We start from the raw sequence: 21,969 nt of genomic DNA, 5'->3' as shown, positions 1-21,969 counted from the left end.
AGCATAAGCATGGTGTGTTGTCATGGCATGTCAATTTTACTTGTAGATTTTGGGATATATATTTTTATATCAAATATGAATATATTAAGTATGTACTTAATGGGATAAAGACACATGAAGGAGTTTTTGTATACACTTTTTACTGAAATAAATGTTAATACAGAAAAGTATGTAAAATCATAAATGTAGAGCTTAATGAATGTCACAGAGAACAAGCCACGTAACTACTAGTTTTTTTTTTGTGGTATCCATAAGCTTTCCTTTTATTACTGTTTGTATGGTATATCTTTTTATTATTTTGCTTTCAACTTTATAAATCTATTTAATATGTGTCTCTTGTAAGCTGCATGTAGATGGGTTTATTTTTCTCAAGTCTGGCTGGCAATCTTTATCTTTTAATTGTAGTTTTTAGTCTATTTGCTTTTAATATAATCATTGATATGTTTGGTTCTAAATCAACCACCTTACTATTTATTTTCTATTTGTCTCATCTATTCTATATTCCCTTTTTTTTTTTTAACATTGCCTTGATTTGGGGTATTTTCCCATTTCTTTTTTTTGTATTTGAATTTAATTATATTGTTTTACTGTGTGTTTGTTTGTTTAGAGATTATATTATACATCCTTGGTCTTTTAAAGGCTATTATTAATTAGTTGTTGTTTTTTTTTTTTTTTTTAACAACTCCTGGACAGTGAAATGACTTTAGAGCTCTTAAACTCTATGGACCCTCCTTATACTTTTTGATGCCAGTTTTGTAATTTGTTTTAATAGTAATAATACTAATATCTTGTGAGACTTTCAAAAAATATTTTATTATAGCCAATATTTATTTGGATTTACTTACATACATACCCTTTTTATGACTCTCTCTTCCTTCCTACATCTCTGAATTTTTATCTGAAATTCTTTTCCTTCTGCCTGAAGAATTAGAATAGACCTGTTAGTGATAAATTCACTTAGGTTTTGTTTTTCTGAACATGTTTTTAAGGCTCATTCTTGAAGGACATTTTTGCTGGATACAGGATGCTAGGTTGGTAGTTCTGTTCTTTTAGCACTTTAAAAATAGTTCACTGCAGTCTTGATTCTGTTGTTTCTGCTAAAAAGTCAGCTGTCAATCTTATTACACCTTTTAAGTTTTTTTCTCTGTCCTTGGTTTTCAGTAGTTTGACTGATGTACTTAGGTAATGTTTTCTTTTTCTTTGTAATCTTCATTGGGTTTTGTAGATTTTTAATGTGAGGGTTGGTACTCTGTCAGTTTTGGAAAATATTCAGTCATTATTTCTTGAAATACCACTTCTCCTGAGTTAATACGCCTCTTCCCTCAAAGATTCCAGTTAACACTTATATTAGACCCTTTCACTTTATTCTGTTTTTTTGCTCAATTCTTTTTCAATCCATTTGTTTTTCCATACTTCATTCTGCATATTTTCTTCTGACCTGGCTTTTTAGGTTATTAATATTTTTCTTCAGCTGTGACTATTCTATGCCTAATTTCTTAATCTTGCCATTTAATTTCTTGAGTTTATTAAGAATAGTTATTTCTAAGCTAAAGATATGAAAATCTTATTTGAGTCTTTTGGCTCTGTTTCTATTGTCTACTTTTTTGTGTTTAGCCGTCATTTTCATCTTGATGCCTGGTTGTTTTGGACATTGTGTATCAAAATTTTGTCCATGTTGTATACCAAAAAAAAAAAGTAGTGATAATTTGAGGTTCTTCATGATTTTATATTTCTCCAGGAGAATATTTTTGCAGTTAGGTTAGGGCGGATCATCCAGTCAGTGGCTGAGATGACTCCAACATAGACTTCAGCCCTTGTAAAGATTGGTCTATTTTTGTTTTGTTCTTATTCTCAGATTGTAGCCTTTCAGAGTCCTTGATAAGAGCATAGGTGTTTTTCAGGACCTCTTCTCCTAAGCAGACTTTGGACATTAATTTTTGCTTAGCTTTATTGCCCTTGCTGTTTTCTCTTTCAGAATCCGTCATTGTCTTGAGGATAGAGCTATGCCAGATGTCTGGTCTGCCTCTTTCCTTCCTTCTTCCAGATTTTGGCCCTACTAATTCTCACTGCCTTGATATCTTACCAATGTCTTCAAACGTGTATTTATGTTTTTTTACATTTTGTTCAGTTTTTCTGATTGTACTTGGTTGTTCTAAAAGAACCTAGTCAGCTATTCCAGAAATACATGAAGTTGTTTTGTTTTTATTGTTGTAGTGGTGATTGTTGGTTTGTACTTTTGCTTTCACAAAATATTTCAAAGCAATTTTGATTTTTAGGGTTATATTTCCCAGACCTCTACTTTCACTGCCCATTGCCCTCTGCTGTTAGTGGTGATTAGGTGAAGAGTTTGAGAAATGTAATGGAAAGGGCATGGGCTTTTTTTTTTTATTTTTTTGAGACAGAGTCTTACTCTGTCACCCAGGCTGTAATACAGTGGCATGATCTCGGTCCTGCAGTCCTGCCTCGCAGGTTCTAGTGATTCTCCTGCCTCAGTCTCCCAGGTAGCTGGGATTACAGGCACGCACCACTACGCCCGGCTAATTTTTGTATTTTTGGTAGAGATGGGGTTTCACCATGTTGGCCAGGCTGGTCTTGAACTCCTGACCTCAGGTGATCCGCCCGCCTTGGCCTCCCAAAGTGCTAGGATTACAGGCATGAGCCACCACGCCCAGCCGGGCATGGGTTTTTTAAGCACACAGACCTACATTCAAACTGTGACTCCTTCTGATTGTGTCAACCTATATGAATTACCTGTTTAAAATTACCTTTTTAAAATTTCTCTTTCCTCATCTGCAGATGGGTTTAGTGAGAATGAAAAAGGACATTGAAATTAAATTTTATTTAAAATGAAATAATGTATGGACAGCTTCTGGTATATAATAAATGCTTAGTAAACTTACTTTTTAAATTATCTTGAGGAATAGGAAACTAGAGTTAAGACCAATCTTATAAGGAATTTAATAGAAGTTTATAACTTCACCATATAGTAATTGTTAACAAAAGCTTAAAAAGGGCGTTTGTCGTTTATGTTTGGTTGTGGGGCAGTTCAACAGGCATCTGTGTCCCAGGTACCCTACTTAATCTCGTTAATATTATAGATTCCATCCAAGATCTAGATCTTGCAGTATAGAGCAGAGGTCAGCAAAGTTTTTTTTTTTTTCTGAGACAGAGTTTCACTCTTTCACCCAGGCTGGAGTTCAGTGGTGCAGTCTTGGTACACTGCAACCTCCGCCTTCTGAGTTCAAGTGATTCTCCCACCTTATTCTTACCAATTCTTTCCAAATATTCACCTTATTCTTCCCAAGTAGCTGGGACTGCAGGCACATGCCACCATGCCCAGCTAATTTTTTACCATGTTGTCCAGGCTGGTCTCAAACTCCTGACTTCAAGTGATCCATCCGCCTCGGCCTCCCAGAGTGCTGGGATTACAGGCATGAGCCACTGTGCCTAGCCAGCAAACTTTTTCTATAAAGGGCTAGGTACGGTTTTGTGAGACATATTGCCTCTATTGTAGCTATTCACTCTGCTGTTTTAGGGCAAAAGTAGCCATAGTCAATATATAAATGAATGGGCATGGGTGTGTTCAAATAAAACTCTATTTACAAAAACAGGTAGCAGGCCAGCTTTGGTCCATGGGTCCCCAAACTGTGCTGACCCTAGTCCTCCACAAGCTACAACTGTTTTTTACATTTGTAAAGGATTGTTTAAGAAGATGCAACAGAAACCACATGAGACCCAAAAAGCCAAAAATATTTTATTTCTAGTTCTTTACAGAAAGGGTTTGCTAACTTTTGGGTTGGAGAATGGGTGGTGGTTGCTACCAAAGATAAAGAAGTAGACTTCCGTACTCAGAGTTAACAGCAAAGAAAGAAAAACAACATGACAGGTAATCCTGGATCCACAAAGGATCCTGGTGGGAAGAAGAGGAAATTCTGTGTGCAATACTGACATACTTATCCATACCCCACCCCAACTGTGACTGTCCTACTAATTAATCTGTTTTTATGGATTTTCCATAATGTGCTGTTTTCGCAGCAAATAGAGGGGTAAACTCATAGATAATAGCTAAATACTGTTAGAAATTAACTTTCCATTATAGCTAAATGTTACCAGAATTTTTACTCCGGTTATGTATCTTGCTTTGATTTTATAACATCCTGCTAATTTTTGTTCTTACAGAAATACACTTTCGGGAAATGGCCTCTAAATCCTGGCTGAATTTTTTAACCTTCCTCTGTGGATCAGCAATAGGATTTCTTTTATGTTCTCAGCTATTTAGTATTTTGTTGGGAGAAAAGGGTGACACCCAGCCTAATGTTCTTCATAATGATCCTCATGCAAGGCATTCAGATGATAATGGACAGAATCATCTAGAAGGACAAATGAACTTCAATGCAGATTCTAGCCAACATACAGGTATGGTTTACTTTATTAAGCAGTAAACATAAGCAGTATTTTAGTCTAAATTTTGTCATATCCCTGTCTTTATCTGTTAATTAAAATGGGCTATATATTCCAGATATTAAAAATAATTCTTGGTTTGCCTCAAGAGAAGGGAATTGCTAAAACTCAGATTTATTTAGGGAATAAGATATTAATTTTGAATTAGTTTTTAAGTAGAAGTAGTTCAGAACCCATGATTTGGGGAAGGGCATAACTATTCAGATTTGATTTGTTTCTGAAAATGTTTTTCTAGGTCCAGTTTTGTTATATGTGTGTCTTTGGTTTTTGTTACTTGTTTTAGTCATAGCTTTTGCTTAAGTCTTGTTTTCCTAGAGAAACTTGAGGTGTATGTAAGTTTTGATTTATATTTTTATAATTAGTTAATATAACTAATCTTTTTTTTCCTCAAGAGGCACAAAGAACAAGGAAGTTAAAAACCAAGGATGCGTTCTAAAGACTTCATTTTCTCCTAGCCTCCTACCTCTAACCAGATTTTCTCAGTTGAGTTATTTATGTGTCCCTTAAGTGTTGGTTACTCCAAGTTTCTGTCCTTTAGCTGTTTGTCTGTGTGACATCAACCCTCATAATTTTAATTTCCATCTATTTCTTACTGTCTTTAGCCCAGTTCCAGACATCGTGAGACGACATTAACACAATGCAAAGATCTCTGCAAAATACGGTTTGACAGAAAATAATATAAGTAGCTTGAAAACACTTGGAATTCTGGGATGCAGAGGGTCCACTATTCAGAGTTTTTTCTCTTCTCAGTAGTAAATTACTTCTTCACCACCTCTCAAGCAGAGGTTGAAGGGTGAGATTTCAAAGCCTGGTTCCATTTTATCAACTAGCAAACATATACATACTATTACAAAGTATGTCGTGTTTTGTGATTGTTTATGTGACAGTAATTCAGCTCTGAGCAAGTGCTCTGTGTTCTTACAGAACAGTTTGGTCACTGTGTATTTGCTCTGTAACATAGCTACATGTCTTTAGATGATCAATTGGAGCCAGAGTTCCCTACTAATAGTAGGCCGTACTAGGCCTCTCCAGGCATGTGTATTGGATACATACTTGTCCAGCTCAATGGCCTACAAAATGTGGGGTATGCTAAAAGTTTGTCTACTCCCTTCAGACTCAGCATGTGTAAATTGAGTCTCCTTTTCCTTCCTACTCCTAGAAGTTGCTCTTCCTCCTCTATTCTTTCTTTTATATGGCTCATTACCATCTGTCTGTGCCAGAAATTAAGAAATCATGGTAGGTGCTTGCCTTCACATGCTAGCCAATTCAATTTGTCAATATATTCTAACAATGCTACTTCTTTACCATTTTTCATCTCCTTTCCTCTCAGTCCACAGTGCATTTCTGATTCAGGCCTTCAGCTATACCCATGTACCTGCACTCAACCAAACTTCACCATTCCTTTTGGTGAACTTATAAACCTATTTTCTGTGTTATCTATCTCTTTATTTTTTAATCTTTCTCTTTGTTCTACCTAGGTCCCTATATACTGCTCTGTAGGATTTATTGGCCACTATTTTCTTTTCCTTCAGCACACTGAATCCTTTGTTCATACCGCTATAATAACATCTCTTAGTATTTAGCAATTATTGGTTTGTGTGTCAGGCTCAGGCTCCCTGAATGGACTGAATTCCTCTGCAGCAGGAAATGTGTCTTACTCATTTTTTTCATCTCCTATGCCAGCCCATGCCCAGTACAAAGCAATTAGTGAATGAAAAATTATTTATCAAGTTCAGCAGTGGACAAACCTGTCTTGCCTGAATGAAACAGATTGGGGATTCCTGCATTCACTGTTTCTGTCCATTCAAGGTCTGGTATATTTGTATAGCCAAGAGATTGGGCTCCTCAAGGATATGAGATGTCTATGCTTTCTGACTGAAAGTAGGGTGATTTTGTCTGCTATTGTCCTTTTGGATTGTGAATCTTGATACTCAGAGGGACAGCAGAATTTTTTTCTTTTCTTTTTTTTTTTTTTTGAGATGGAGTCTTGCTCTGTCACCCAGGCTGGAGTGCAGTGGTGGGATCTCAGCTCACTGCAACCTCCGCCTCCTGGGTTCAAGCAATTCTCCTGCCTCAGCCTCCCGAGTAGCTGGGATTACAGGCGCCCACCACTACGCTTGGCTAGTTTTTTGTATCTTTTTTAGTAGAGGCAGGGTTTCACCATGTTGGCCAGGCTGGTCTCGAACTCCTGACCTTGTGATCTACCCACCTCAGCCTCCCAAAGTGCTGGGATTACAGGCATGAGCCACTGTGCCCAGCCGGGACATGAGAATATTTTTATGTTCCACCCAGCTTTTCTCATTATTCCCTCTCAGTTGGTTAACTAGTATATTATATGCCTCCATTGTTAATTTCTCATAGGACTAAGCTTCTGTAACTTACTGTTTGACCTTAATTTTAAGCATATGCTTCGTCAGGATACTGCCCAGAACATTGCTACTGAAAGTCAGTTCATAGACTCATTCTGGTCCTATAACTAAAGAATATCTGCTTATTTGGGAGTAAGCAGAAACTTTTATTGTAATTGGAGTAATTTTGTCTGAAGCTAAAAATAAAAGTTTAGGGCTTGTTTTATATTTTAGTTTTATTTTTCTTATAATTCATTTTTATCCTATTTACACAGTGTAGACCTCTATTAGAAATAAAAGTTGGCCTTTCACCACAGATAGCTTGAGAAGTACTCATCTAGAATCTCATCATTGAGCTCTTCCTCTATACCAGTGCTACTCAAAATGCGGTCCTGGCCTGACAGTTTGTAAACTGTTTGTCTGCACAAGATAATGCGGTTACACTAGGATGTAAATCAATTTTAAGCTCACTGCTTAGTTAAGTGGACAGTTTTAAGTTTCAGTTTTAAGCTCACTGCTTAGTTAAGTGGACATTTTGATTGGTTCTGATAGTAGGCCTTTTTCAAAGTAATGTGTTGCTTTCTATTCTGGTATAAGCGCCTTATTTCTTTGAAAACCTGTAGTTTAAAGAGCACTGCTCTAGACAATCTTGGAATTCCCATGTCTACCATTGTTCTCTTCTGTTTCTGATTGGTGGATTTACATTTTGGAATGAGGTATGTTACTATCAGAAAGTAATCTCAACTCCTGTGCTTTGACCTTTTACCACCTCAGGGTACTTGTAGAAATTCTTAATAGTGGATTATTGTGAACTTCAAAAATGAACTGCCACTTCAGCAGCATGTCTTTCCTGCTCTTCAGAAACTCATTCAGAGCAGTGAGAAATTTCTGTCAATAATCTATTAAAAACTGGCTCCTTTCTTTTATGAAGTGCCAAGCAGAGACTATTTAAGGCAGCATTTAGCATGCCTATGAAGCACCAGGAGAACTTATTAAAATGCTGATTCTGATTCAGTAGGTCTGGGCCTAAGATTATGCATTTCTAACAGGCTCCCAGGTGGTGATGCTGCTTTTAATCAGTAAACTACAGTTTGAGAATAATTTAGATTATAATGTCAACTCTTACTAGCTCCAGTGATGTCCTGGATAACACTGACATGAAACCAATAAATCAGAGTGTCAGTTCACATTAGGATGAGTTTGCTTTCCTTTGGCTAAATCACTAATAGAGGGATAAATAGGAGGGCCTTTGAAATTAGGAAAATGCGTTCTTCAGTATAATTTATTAATATTTGGATTTTACATCTATGTAAATAACTTCTTAAAATGTTTTGTTTAATAGATGAGAACACAGACATTGCTGAAAACCTCTATCAGAAAGTTAGAATTCTTTGCTGGGTTATGACCGGCCCTCAAAACCTAGAGAAAAAGGCCAAACACGTCAAAGCTACTTGGGCCCAGCGTTGTAACAAAGTGTTGTTTATGAGTTCAGAAGAAAATAAAGACTTCCCTGCTGTGGGATTGAAAACCAAAGAAGGCAGAGATCAACTATACTGGAAAACAATTAAAGCTTTTCAGTATGTTCATGAACATTATTTAGAAGATGCTGATTGGTTTTTGAAAGCAGATGATGACACATATGTCATACTAGACAATTTGAGGTGGCTTCTTTCAAAATATGACCCTGAAGAACCCATTTACTTTGGGAGAAGATTTAAGCCTTATGTAAAGCAGGGCTACATGAGCGGAGGAGCAGGATATGTACTAAGCAAAGAAGCCTTGAAAAGATTTGTTGATGCATTTAAAACAGACAAGTGTACACATAGTTCCTCCATTGAAGACTTAGCACTGGGGAGATGCATGGAAATTATGAATGTAGAAGCAGGAGATTCCAGAGATACCATTGGAAAAGAAACTTTTCATCCCTTTGTGCCAGAACACCATTTAATTAAAGGTTATCTACCTAGAACATTTTGGTACTGGAATTACAACTATTATCCTCCTGTAGAGGTAAGTTTAGAAATTTTATTACTATGTTAATACTTGGACTGACTGAATTTTGTTGATAAAAACGTGTTAATATGTGTATGTTTCTTTAGTACCAATAACGAGGACTCTTTCTTAGTCTTTTTAAATAGAGTGGCAGTATAACAAAATAGATGAGAACAGGGACATCAGCAATAGTCACTTAGCAAGTATTTGTTGGTGCTGTTATATGCCAGGCACTGAGAATGTAGAAGTAAATCACAGCCAAGTTCCAGTTCTTGTGAACCTTACATTCTGGATGAGGAGATATACAGTAAACAGGCAGACTTATAAATATAAAATAGGATTTTAGTAGTAAGTGCCCTGAAGAAAAATAAGCCAAGTAAGGGGATGGAGAGTGACCCAGAGTGGGATGGAGTCCTCCGGTTTGGGTGATTAAGAAGGCCTCTCAAAGAGGTGACTTTTGAGCAGAAACCTGAGTGCTATTAGAGAGCAAGTTGTGTGAAGATCTGGATAAAGAGCCTTCTAGTCATCAGGAGGACTTAATGGAGGCTCAGAAAGACCTAGAGTCAAATCCTGCTCTCTCACTTAATAGCCGAACAACCGTGGATGGACAGGAGCCTTGGATGACATCTGAGCTTCAGTTTCCTCATTTATAAGATGGACATAATGTACCTGTCTTATTTAGTTGTTGTAATTACAACATAGTACAGCCCTTCACACAGTAAGCATTTAATAAGCCTTGGCTCACATTCCTGAGAATTTTATCTAAAGTGCATTATTTTAGGAAGTATTCCAGTGGTACAAATATTTCAGAATATACATTGTACTTATCCCCCATCTTTACCAAATATTAATCTTTTGCCACATTTGTTTCAGAGTTTTTTAAAGAAAAAAATGCTATAGTTGAGGCCTGTGTACCCTCTCCAATCTCCCTCCCTGGAGTTAACCACTGTCATGAATGTAATATTACTCATTACCATGAATGTTTTGTATTTTTCCTACATGTTTATGTATCCATTAATAATATATAGTATTGTTTTTCAGATTTTTAAATAAGTATCTTTCTACAACTTGCCCTTTTCACACAACATTGAGATTTATCAATGTTAATTACATGTCTGCTGTGTTCACTATTATAAGCATTGTTTCAGTGAATAACTGAATGAGACCAGGAATCATGAAACCTAGCTTTTAGACTCAATTCTGTTACTAATAATGCCTTTAGGCAAGTCACTAGTTCTCTATGCCTTCTTTTCTCTGGACCTAACATATAAATAATACACTTCATGCTGCTACTGTCATCTTCATAAGGCACTGCTTTCAAATCATCATCTGGAACACTGATTCTCAACCCAGGGCAATTTTGCCCCCAGAGCACATTTGGCAAGGTCTGGAGACATTTTTGGTTGTTAGAGCTAGGAGGCTGCTACTGGCATCTAATGGGTAGAAACCCACTATATTATAAACCTACTAAACGCTAAACATCCTAAAATGGACAGGACAGCCTCCTACAACGGAGAATTACTCTAGCCCAAAATGTCAGTAGTACCATGGTTCAGAGACCCTGGCCTAGAACATCTGACCCAGCTTTAGGTAATCAGCTTTAAAAGGAAACTTTTGATAGTCTGTTTTTCTATTTTAGTGAGAGTACTACTTTGGATGCTTTTTTGATGTAAACTTGTCTTAATATATTCTGACCATTCCAAGATGACTTGATCTTTTTTCCTTTCTTAATTCTGTATCCTTTTCCCGTATAAAAAATTTACCCAAATTCAAGAATATAAACATGTAGCAAATATATCCAAATGCATATAAGATCTTACTAAGAGTATCTGATGTTGGATACACATACAATAGTAGCAAAGGGACGTCATAATTGTCACTATTTTGTAAACAGTAAAATAGCCTTCCTTCCAAAACTACTGCCTACAATTCCTATTTACAAATAAAGTATACCTAACAATATGCTTTATATGAACAAAATAAATATAGTGCATCCTTTATTTACACTGTAGTGGTTTATTAAATGGATGGCAAATTTGTTCTATAAAAATTTATCAAATTATGTTGAAGACCATAAAACAGAATTAGAATTCAGAGTACCAAAATTGACCCATCAATCTGACATTGCCTGTTCTCCCTCAGGAGATTCTTACATAAACCCAACACGAAACTAAAATTCTGTTATTATCCATCTATCATTTAATAAGTTTTCTTCCACCTGAATGAGTTTAAATCTTATACATACTGTTTTTTTCTATATACTAATTACTGAAAATACAGAAAATTTGTATCTAGCAAGTCAGGGTAAAAGATACTCTAATTCATGAAAGAGTTACATTCCTAAATTGTTCAGAACTGATTCTTCCCTCTTCCCACTCCACCTTCTTAGTAGTAGACTTTTCACCAGAGAAGTTGCAGTGAGTCTTAATATGGTAGATTTAAAATATATGTGTAATTGTTTACATATGTATATCTCTCTCTACATGAAAAATTGACTTTTCTGTAGGTCAGAAATGGTCAAATATGATTTATTTTATTCAGTTTTATTTACATTATTCTATCTGAAACATATTAGTACATAATTGAGGTAGAGAGCTCCTGATTTTTTAAAATTCTTAACTAATTATTCTACTACCATTTTTTAACTCATTACTGATTTAAAATATCCCCTTTATCGTACACTATAACCTTACTTATAGTAGGATCTAAATCTGGGATTTCAGTTCTATGCCATTGTTCTAATTTGATTTTGGCCCAGCACTATATTGTTTTGAACCTTGTAGCTTTACAGCAGTTTTAAGTTATTATTCTAAGGGCAAATTAACTCTTCTTTTTTTCTAAGTGTTTTGGCAACTCATTTCTTTATCTTTGCATACAAACTCATTAATTTAGGGACAATAACATCTTTGCCCAGGATTTTTTGTAAGTTGCCTTTTAGGTCCTTTGGTCAAATTTTATCAACTATTTCCATAGGTATGCAATATTTTTGTTACTGTTCTACTTGGGCTTTTAACTTTTTACTGATATATATGAAAACTTATTTGTTTGGTTTTCTTTTTAAGCATCTTTAAAATCTGGCTTTGTAACTGAATTCTCTATTTCCGATGATTCTTCACTTGAGATTCTTGAGTTTTTTTGGGTAACCATAGTTGTCTGCTAGCTCTTGTTTTCTAATAATTATAGCTTTTTTCTTTTATTGTCTTTTATTGCATAAATGCTTAACAGAATCCTGGCCATCCAGTAAAATATAAATAAGTAAGAGTAACATAATTAATGCAGTAAATCTTATCAAAAATATTATTTTAGAGAATATAAAAATTGCTTCCAGAGGTCAGCAATTTAAAACTATTACTGGTCTAGTCCTTAAGTTTAATATGCACTGGACAGTATAGTAGCCACTAAGTATGTGTGGTTATTGAGCACTTGAAATGTGCCTGGTCCAAATTTGAGATATGCTGTAAATAAAATACACACCTAATTTCAAGAATGGTTTCATTAATCATCGCAAAACTATTGCATGTTAAAACAATATGATGAAATTTTTCAGTTAAGTAAAATGAAATTAATTTCACTTTTTTTTTTTTTTTACGTTTTTAATGTGGCTACTATATGGCTTACATATCTGTTGGACAGAGCTAGTTTAGATAATCACAAGTTGACTTATCTGGTTATTTTTCCTATTTGCTTTTATTCTGATATTTCCTAAAGGTGCAGGAGGAGGTTGTCTAAGAATCTACATATCCAGTGTGTGTTTCAAAGGAAAGTTTAGAGATAACAGCAGAGAAAACACAGTGGACAGTTTGATAATTTTTACACACTGTAAGCTACATACTTCCAAACATAAATTATTAGATTAAATATTCAATCAATATGAATCTTCTCTTGGAACTTGCCAGACTGTCTCCCTCATTCTTTACAAAGATGTCAGATGGAGCCTGAAGTTTTGTTGGAGTCACCTGGATGACACCAACATTCTCCAGATACCAATTCTGACTCTAGGTTGACTGCTTAATTCATCTCTTTTTCTGTCTTCTTAATTTTCTTGCTTTCTTGTTCATTGTATTGTTGTTGTTTTATTTTAAACTTTGTTCTCATACCAAACCTATTAGGAATTTATGAGAATTACATAACTGGACAAAGGTTTAAATCTGACCTACCTGAGGGCCACCTGATATGATTTTTCAGTCAATAATACCTAACATTTATTGAGCATTTATTTTAAGCAAAGGGTAATGCCAAGCATTTTACACACATTGTCTCCTTTAAATAACCACCTTTTACAGATGTGGAAATTGAAGCTTATGGAGATTAAATAACTTTCTCAAGGTCGTATACTAGCCCACAAAATTTGGGTTCAAACCCAAGTCTGGCTTGAGAGCTTTGTCTCAAATACTGTACTGTTCGGGTTGATACATATATAGATGAAGTGTATTGGGTTGTAGACACCTAATGGGCAAGGCTTTGTAGTCACTGAATGCCCTAGAGGTATGTTTCCGAGTCTGAGCCACACAAAAAATTACAGTGAGAAAATTAGGAAGAGAAAGCAGATGTTGGAGAAGGAGATTTCTCCTTGTATAGCTGCTCCTTTGATTTGAAGAAATCTCAATAATTTTATCCGCTAAAGAGTGTGAGAGAATATTGTTTCAGTTAAAAATACTTTCCACAGTTTCACTTGGTTTCACCAATTTCAGTTGGTTTTAAATCATTAGGACGTCTAAGTAAACTTGATTTCTTCCACAGGTCTAGGACATTAGGTTCCTCTGCTTTACCTTGCCATCTTTAATGTTTGTATTCTTTTAAAATTAGCTTGTCCTTTATAAGTATGTAAATATTGTATGCTAGCAATGTGCTGTTTATTAACAATACCTGTTTCCACTACTTTTTTAGGGTCCTGGTTGCTGTTCTGATCTTGCAGTTTCTTTTCACTATGTTGATTCTACAACTATGTATGAGTTAGAATACCTCGTTTATCATCTACGTCCATATGGTTATTTATACAGATATCAACCTACCTTACCTGAACATATACTAAAGGAAATTAGTCAAGCAAACAAAAATGAAGATACAAAAGTGAAGTTAGGAAATCCTTGAAAGAAAATCATGAATGAACAAAGGTAAAATGTCTAGCATTGCACTGAAAAAGGACTTCTGCATTTCTGACATAGAACACTGGAATCCCAGTGAGGAATTCTAAGTGAACATTCCTTATAGAAACCTTTCACATGAATGACTATAAACTGAAGCTTTAAATGAGCTGTGAAGTGTGTTAAAATGTGTTTTGATACAGTAATATATAAATATATCTATATATATGAAGAACTTGTGTTTTTTAAATGGTGGCCAGGTAGAGGAACTAGAAAAGAGATTTTGTTGCCTGTTTTCTGACCATCTGTGTTATTGTCACTGAGAAACTAAAATAGTAAATTTACTAAAACTACACTGCACCATGTTAGTAATAAACAGATCTGCCTTAAAGAAAATTTTAGAAAGAAATATTGTTGCTCAGTGTTGTTAATACAGCTCAAGAATTGAGTTTATATTTGCAGTATGATATAAATGATAGCCTCCCACCACACACACACACAGTTTTTGTCTAATGAAAATGTTGCTGTGATTATTTATAATTGGTAGTATTTCTTCCAGAAGAAGCTAAAATAAGACTGGCACTTACCGTGAAGTGCATTAATAAAACCACACTTTAAAATTATCATGGGCCTTGACTATATTATATACTTGATTCTAATTAGTAATCTTTTACGCAATCTCTGTTGTCTCTTTTCCAAATGTGTTTAGCCACTCTTGAATACCATTCTCCACTATTAACATTAATTTACTCAAACCGTTCATAGCATTCTGTAAACATGTATTTTACATATTTGTTCCCAAATTTACCCATTGTTAATTATGGGTAACTAATAATAAATTTAATGCTGTTTCAGGATGCTCTTCTTATAACATGCCACTCTCAGGAATTACTAAGTGACATTTTAAATTGATTATTTTTCCAACTACATAGTTATGGTTTATTTCATTCTCATCCTGTTGGGATGAGAACTTGTTTGTGCCTTTCATAACTTGTTTAAAGCAGAGTGTTAAAATTAATTTATAGGGTCTGAGGTGGCTATTAGTTACAGTGGCAAGATTTTGATGAGAATTAAAAACAATAGAAAATGCAGAGTGCTTAAACAAAAATGTTACATATTGAAAGAAAGAGTAGATACTTAATTTATAAATAACAGTCTGAAGGTTGATGCTATTTTGGGATAATTGTTTTGCTAATGGATAATTCTAACAACGCAGAATACCTAGTCAAGACTGTCATCAAAAACATTCACAAATGTTTCATTAGTGACTCTGTTTAAAGAGTTTCTGAAAGGAAATAAATTTTTATTTTTATTATCTTTAGCAGTACTGAGTGTGTCATAGCCCAATATTTTACAGACTTTCTATGAGATTATTTTTATGGTACAAAGTATTTACATTTCCCTTATGTTTATCATTATGCCAATTTTACATGGCTGTCATGCCACTAACTCTGCTATTTAGCTAAGTAATTTCTTTTTTCGGAGACCGTCTCACTTTGTCTCCCAGGCTGGAGTGCAGTGGTGCGATTCTCCTGCCTCAGCCTCGAGTAGCTGGGATTACAGGCACACACTGCCACGCCCCTCCAGTTTTCATATTTTTAGTAGAGACAGGGTTTTGCCGTGTTGGCCAGGCTGGTCTTGAACTCCTGACCTCAGGTGATCCACCCGCCTTGGCATCCCAAAGTGCTGGGATTACGAGTGTAAGTCACAGCACCCGGCTAAGTAATTTCTATTTATTGTGCCAAAACATGTCAAAATCATGACCTCTTTGAATGGTATATTTGAGAGGATGTTCATTTCATTGGTTAACCATGGATTACTCTGTCCACATAGTGAAAACATGCACCAATTTTTACCTATTATCATGGTAGTATCATCTGCCAAAATTTCAAGGCATTCATTTTATTCTTTGAACAACTCTTCACCATGGTGTGGACATGAATTTTCATATGTGTTACTTGACTAGAAGTATAAATGGTTTACTATAGATATCCAAAAACCTTAAGATTTGCTCATAGGAAATGAATATTGTGATGAATCCTGGGCTCTAGAGTCAGACTTGCTTGGGTTTAAATTCTTGCTCTAACACTTACTGTTTTTGTAACCTTGAGCAATTTTACTTAATCTCTCTGTGTCTCAATTTCCTCATCTGTTAATTAGGGATGATAATACTACCTACCTCACAGGATTTTTATGAGGATTAAATGTAAGGTTTTTAGAACATTGATAGGGAGCAATAAATAGAAGATTGTATTATTATTCTGTTACCTTGGAGTGTAAATACTGCATTTAAGTGAATGAAAAATTTGCTTTAACCAGATACTGAAGGAAATAAGTAATAGCTAGTATTTATCCAGTGCCAACTGTATGCTAAGTACTGTGCTTAGATAATCTGTGTATAATAGTGTTAATCCTCAAAATTTGGGTGTTATACCCATATTAAAGGAAACTGAGGCTCAGAGAATTGAAGTAACTTTGTCACTGTCACAAAGCTAGTAAGTAACAGAGGTAGGATTTATATTCAAACCCTGTGTGTTCATTTGAACCGTATCAGGCTTGGGGCTATTCATTTAGCATTATTTCCATTTTTATGTATATGATATATGACGTCTGATACATTGGCCAGTAATAGTCAAATTAACCCAGCCAAATTGTCACAGTGATTCTTAAACTGTGGTTCTCACACTTGCCCAGGATGTTGTTAAATGCAGATCTGAAGACCCCAATCTCAGAAATTCTAATTTGAGCATGGGGCCCAAGAGTATGCATTCTTACCAGATACCCTAGGGCAGTGATAGTCAAAAGTGTGGTCCCAACAAACAGCATTAACATCACCTGGGAACTTGTTGGAAATGCAGCCTCTCTCAGGGCCCCATCTCAGATCTACTAAATCAGATATCTAGGGGCAGGGGCAGGGGCTAGCGGTTATGTTTAAGCAAACTCTGCAGGTGTCTTTCTTATCCTAGTTTGAGAACCAATACCCAACAACCTACATGATTTTGGTGCAAGTAGTGTTTGAAACACACTGAAGATTATGCCCCGTTACTAAGACATTTTTCAAAAAGCATGTTTTAAATCAGTGTAGTCCAGGATCACATTATATTAAATATAAAGTAAAGATAACTTAAAAGATCATTGGATCATTCATTTTGGCCAAATTTTTAGCTTCTCCAAAGTGACTAACATCAGGGCCCACAATAAAATCTGTAATTCTCCAAGTTTAGTAATTTTTATATTGAGGCAGGAAGGGTTCATTAAGTACTAATAAGTACATAATTTATTAAAAGCATACATAAGTGTCATCAAAAAGGTCCACAGTTGTTAGTAAAAAAAAATTAAATTGAAGTAGTAAATGCTATTTTATAACATACATTTTTCTGCTAATTCATTCTGTTTTGTGTGACCTAATAAAGCAAAAGAAAAATAAAAAAGCAATTCTCCAAGTACTTCATAGAGCACATAAAATCAGATTTCATGTTGATGATGTATTCACTATCTTTTAGATTAAGATCTTTGTTATTTGGTAAATGATTTCAGTATGGTTTCAAAACATAAGGCTTTTGATGTCTTATGTTCTCTAATAATGGTATGCTTGTATTTTCTAGTGGAAAGTTCATAGATAAAGCAGATTTTTGTCCCAGTTTGCTTTCAAATATAAATTTCAGAGGAGTTTTTCTTACTGTAATGAGGTATGAAAATAAATCACTGATCAGCTCTTAATATTTTTTGAATATGGAATTGGATTTGAACAGTCAATTTGCTAACTGGTTATTTTCACAATTTTCTTGAATATTTTTCACTTCTTTGAGACTGTCCAACTATATAGTTACTACCAGGTTGATGCACTGTACTTGAAAGAATCCCTTGATTAAATTACATCTAGCATTTTATTTGCCATTTAAATTTTCAGTTCATTAGACTATAATTCTTTGACAGTTTCTGCCTGGTGTTGATTACCCTTCCTTGTTTGCTTTATTACTAACTTCCATTTTCTAGTTATTCTTAAATGCTGCCTTCACAGGGTTAATTTGGCTAATAGTGATTAGAATTTTTATTACTTAATTGATAATTTTAAACCTACTAACTAGGGTTCCATAAGAAATTGAAAGTAAAAGTCTAAGAATAATGCCTGCTGGCTCTCGAGATACTTGCCCTACTTAAAAATCTATAATTTTAAATTAATTCTACATCTACAGTTATTAAAGGAAGTAAAGTTATTTGGGTTCTTCCACTCACCCTTTTCTCAAAAACAACAACAACAAAAAACAAAACTCATTTTATTTTTCTACTTTATAATAGGCCTGACAGAAACATACTGAAGCAATCTGGGAGACAACCTGTGGTAGATTTTATGCTAAATGTTAATGTAACCTCTGTTGATTTTTAAAAAATGTGTTTATATATAAGATTTGAAATAAAAACTTTAATACAGGCTAGAATAAGGAATTTTACAAATTCTCTTTAGAGAAACCAACATTAAAGTTTTAGAGTTGAATTTTGCTTTATTTCAACTCCCTTACCTCTCTAGTTTTCAGTTTATATTAAGTTTTAATAACTTCACAGGGCCCTGCAAATTAATAATCTACATGAAGTATATTATTAGAGGGAAACTAATCTTACTGCTAAGCAGTGTGCTGTACTACATAGTGAATGTTGGTGTTTTGGAATTTAAAAATTATTTAAGGTAATGGTGTTATGAATGGTTTAAAAATGTCTGGTGACTTGCTTATTTTAAGTGATCACCATTAAGTCAGAAAAATGTATTTTTAAATGTTTCTTGAAGTGCCTTTTGAACATTTTTAAACAGCGGATTTAAATAATGCATAAAATAAATTGCCATGTTCAAAGTTGTTTCATCTGATTATTTTTAACCAATATAAAAGTTGTGAGATAAATGTTGTCTTTTATGGGTAGTTCGGGGTTATTTTTCCAAAAGTTTAAAATTGTTTTCCCATCAAAGCTATTTAGTTCGAATAGGCTTACGTAAGTTTTACTGCAATATATATTATTTACTTTAAAGCAACAAAATATTCCACCTCTGAGAATAATATACTGTAAAAAAATTAGAAACACTGTAGTCCAGGTAAGTGTGTCTACATGGGTGGGGGCAGAGGAGGGGAGAGAATCTCATATATTTAGAGAGAGATTGCTTCTGTGCTCCTTGGTATATTTTGATCTATCTCATACACTGAGAAATTAGTTTATTCAACAAATACTTATGCCAGGCATCTGCTAGAAATACAGTGGATGTCTTAATTCTAGAATTAGAAAATAAGCTAGTAGATGAATAAACAAAGTATTTCATAGAGTGGTATTAGGAAAATAAAAGTATTATCAGAACAATTTTCTGGATGGGGTATTAAGGAAGACTAGGAAGTAACATTTGAGCAGAGACTTGAATGTTGAATAACACTTCATATACTTCAGAAGTTACTTTTATCTGTGAAATTATTTGCTCCAACTATGTGTTTAAAAAAAAAAAAAACAAAACAAAACTTTCCACCTTTGCTTAATCATGCTGTAGGTATATGTGAAGGCTTACTGAAATGTAAACTATAGGCTAAAAAACTTTGTGTTTTTAGGCATACTTCATCCAGAGCTCAGGTCTATTGATAGATTTGTCTGGGAGTTTCAGGATATGAATAAAAATAGACCTAGTATTTTATCTCTTCCTAGGCAAACAGTTACAAATTCCATAAGGCCCTTGAGTCTAGCCTATATGCCTTGATTTCTCAGTAATCTGCTACCCAGTATGTTATTAGCATGTGTGTGTGCACACGCAAGCATGCATACACACACAGTTATTTGGATTAGACAGCTTTAGAAAAGCTGAGGAGATAAATACCACTTCATACTACTTTAGTAGTGGAGTTGTATAATTTAACATATTCAGACAGCTAAATTTTTTCCAACTAGCTGTACTGATAATTGTTAAGTCATTGGAAAGTAGATATATTTACCTAAATATATACAATTAAACCTATTTTAAGTTTTCCAAAGGTATGACTTCATAGTACTGGAAAGGATACAAGAAGATTCTTGCTGAATTTATCTCCTTGTTAAAGGGAAGTACTCTACAGGGCTCAACATAGTTTTCGTCTTAAAGTCTAATAATGCTGACAGTATGGATTGTTCAAGGGAAATTTTTTTAGCGGTTAAGAATGAACGAACATTTAACAACTAAAGTTGAATAAGTTCAGCAACATTGGCATTCTCCAGATATATCTGTATTAGTAAAACAGAAGTGAACTTTGTTTTGCCATGAGTTTATTACTAATTAATGCATTTTGTATTGCTGCCTAGAACTTAAAACTGTCTCTGTGTTGCATTTCTTCTACCAAATGTGCTAGTGTTTCTTGTATTATTATCAATATTGCTTTTCTCCAGGACTGAAAATTTGTCCAGGGCATTATATACTTTCTTATATATTGCCCCTGTATAGTGCAGGTCAACAACAGCTTACTTTGAAATAACAAAATGCTCATTTTTAAAAAAATGAGATTCAATCCTAGAACTTAGGCTCTTTGGCTTTTCTAATGAATGCCTAGTGAAAGATTAACAGTACTTCTTCATTTCTAGAACTGCTGAACGATGTGCTATCATAGAACTAATTTGGGTACAGTGTCTTCATTTTTATAACTAATCAGGTTTTGACTTTCATAAGCTTCAATTTTTTTCATAGAACTACCTAAACTGCATTGTCTCCCCTTCTATACCTCTAACAGTTCATTCTTATTAATTTTCTTGTCTAATTGTTAGATTGTGGAAAGGTGGTGATAAAATCCAGGACATAGGTTTGGAAGAGAAGCAATATTCAACTTTTCCTTTAGTTCTACACATGACTGTCTTCCTTGTTTTTATACTTTTTGGTGGGGTGTGGGTAGGTGAGTGTGGGTGTGTATATGTCAGAGACAGAAAAAGGAAGGTTATGATTATATTTTAATAACTGTATTTTTAATGTAATTGAAGTATTAAAACCACTGCATTTTCATGTTGATTAGGTTTATATAATAAGCGGTTTGATGAAGTGAAGGTAACTATGTGTTTAGAATAATTGGCCACAGAGATAATTTCTGATTTTTAAAGTAATTTTTACAAACCTACTTGCCTGACTGAATTTCTCTCTTTTTTGGCCTTTGAATTTATAGCTCTTGGAACCTTCTCCTACTCATCTCTCATTCCATGTTTTTTTCTTTTACCCTTTCTTTTTCTTCTAATTGGCAGCAGCAAGTCTTTAGTTTCTTAAGACTTTTTATTGCCCCCATTCTTTTTTTTTTTTTTTAAATAGGGACAGGGTCTTATTGTGTTGCCCAGGCTGGTCTTTAAACAGTTTGGCCTCCCAGAGTGTTGGGATTATATGCATGAGCCACCATGCCTGGCTGCCTCTATTTTCTATCAAAATGGATGTGTTTAAGACTTTTTTTTAAATTGTGTATCTTTTGTGAACCTCAGTTCCCTCTCACCAGCCTAGAAGTTGCTGAAAGAAAGAAGAGATAGCACTCAAAAAATTGATGCCTGCATTATCCTGCAGTTTCCTCTTTCTTAAGGAAATGTTTCCTTCTAGAACCTACTCAGTGAAAATATGGGTGCTTAAATACCTGAAAACCAGTGGGGAGAAAAACTTAACCTTTATAGATAAAAGATTTCAGTGTTCAGTATTAAGGCAGTCCTCTCTCACATCTTAAAAATGGTCACTATGACCTGTTGAATAAAATGAATATAACCTCAGATTATGTGACCTTCCACAGCCTGACCCTAGCATGTATTCCCTTTTTAAAAAATTGCTATTCTTTACCTAAACTCCAGACAAATTTAGCTCCAAATCATTTAACCAACATTTGAGTGTCTACTAAAGGTATTGAGCTAGATAATAGGGATAAAGTGGCAAATTATATTTGTTGCTATCAAGGAACTCACCTTCTATTAGAAGCAAAGTACCCAAAAAAGTAGTTGTGTGCAGTAGTTATACTCTCAGGCAGTGTGCTAATTGTTTTACATTGCATTATCCCATTTAATTCTTACTACAATCCTGGTGGATGGATTCTACTATCTACTGTTTCAGGCATCTACTGGGGATCTTGGTA

General features: G+C 34.5%; 1 protein-coding gene across 13 annotated transcripts in view; it reads left to right on the top strand.

Annotated features, from left to right (window-relative positions):
* Positions 1-21,969, top strand: part of C1GALT1 (core 1 synthase, glycoprotein-N-acetylgalactosamine 3-beta-galactosyltransferase 1) — a 128,132-nt gene that overhangs the window by 79,936 nt on the left and 26,227 nt on the right. For 11 of the 13 annotated variants that reach the window (XM_063667541.1, XM_063667539.1, XM_063667540.1 and 8 more), the window contains 3 exons: positions 4,180-4,416; positions 8,152-8,819; positions 13,689-18,732. In XM_063667541.1, coding sequence (XP_063523611.1) covers positions 4,197-4,416; positions 8,152-8,819; positions 13,689-13,892 — 1,092 coding nt within the window. In that variant the 5' untranslated portion in view covers positions 4,180-4,196 and the 3' untranslated portion in view covers positions 13,893-18,732. Of the gene's footprint in view, positions 1-4,179; positions 4,417-8,151; positions 8,820-13,688; positions 18,733-21,969 lie in introns of those variants that run through there. The other 2 variants (XM_063667547.1, XM_063667548.1) reach the window with 1 other exon arrangement.

This window comes from Pongo pygmaeus, chromosome 6, assembly GCF_028885625.2.
Source record: "Pongo pygmaeus isolate AG05252 chromosome 6, NHGRI_mPonPyg2-v2.0_pri, whole genome shotgun sequence".
NCBI lineage: Eukaryota > Metazoa > Chordata > Mammalia > Primates > Hominidae > Pongo > Pongo pygmaeus.
The sequence above is the reverse complement of the archived record's forward strand: the minus strand, read 5'-3'. Positions and strand labels throughout refer to the sequence as shown.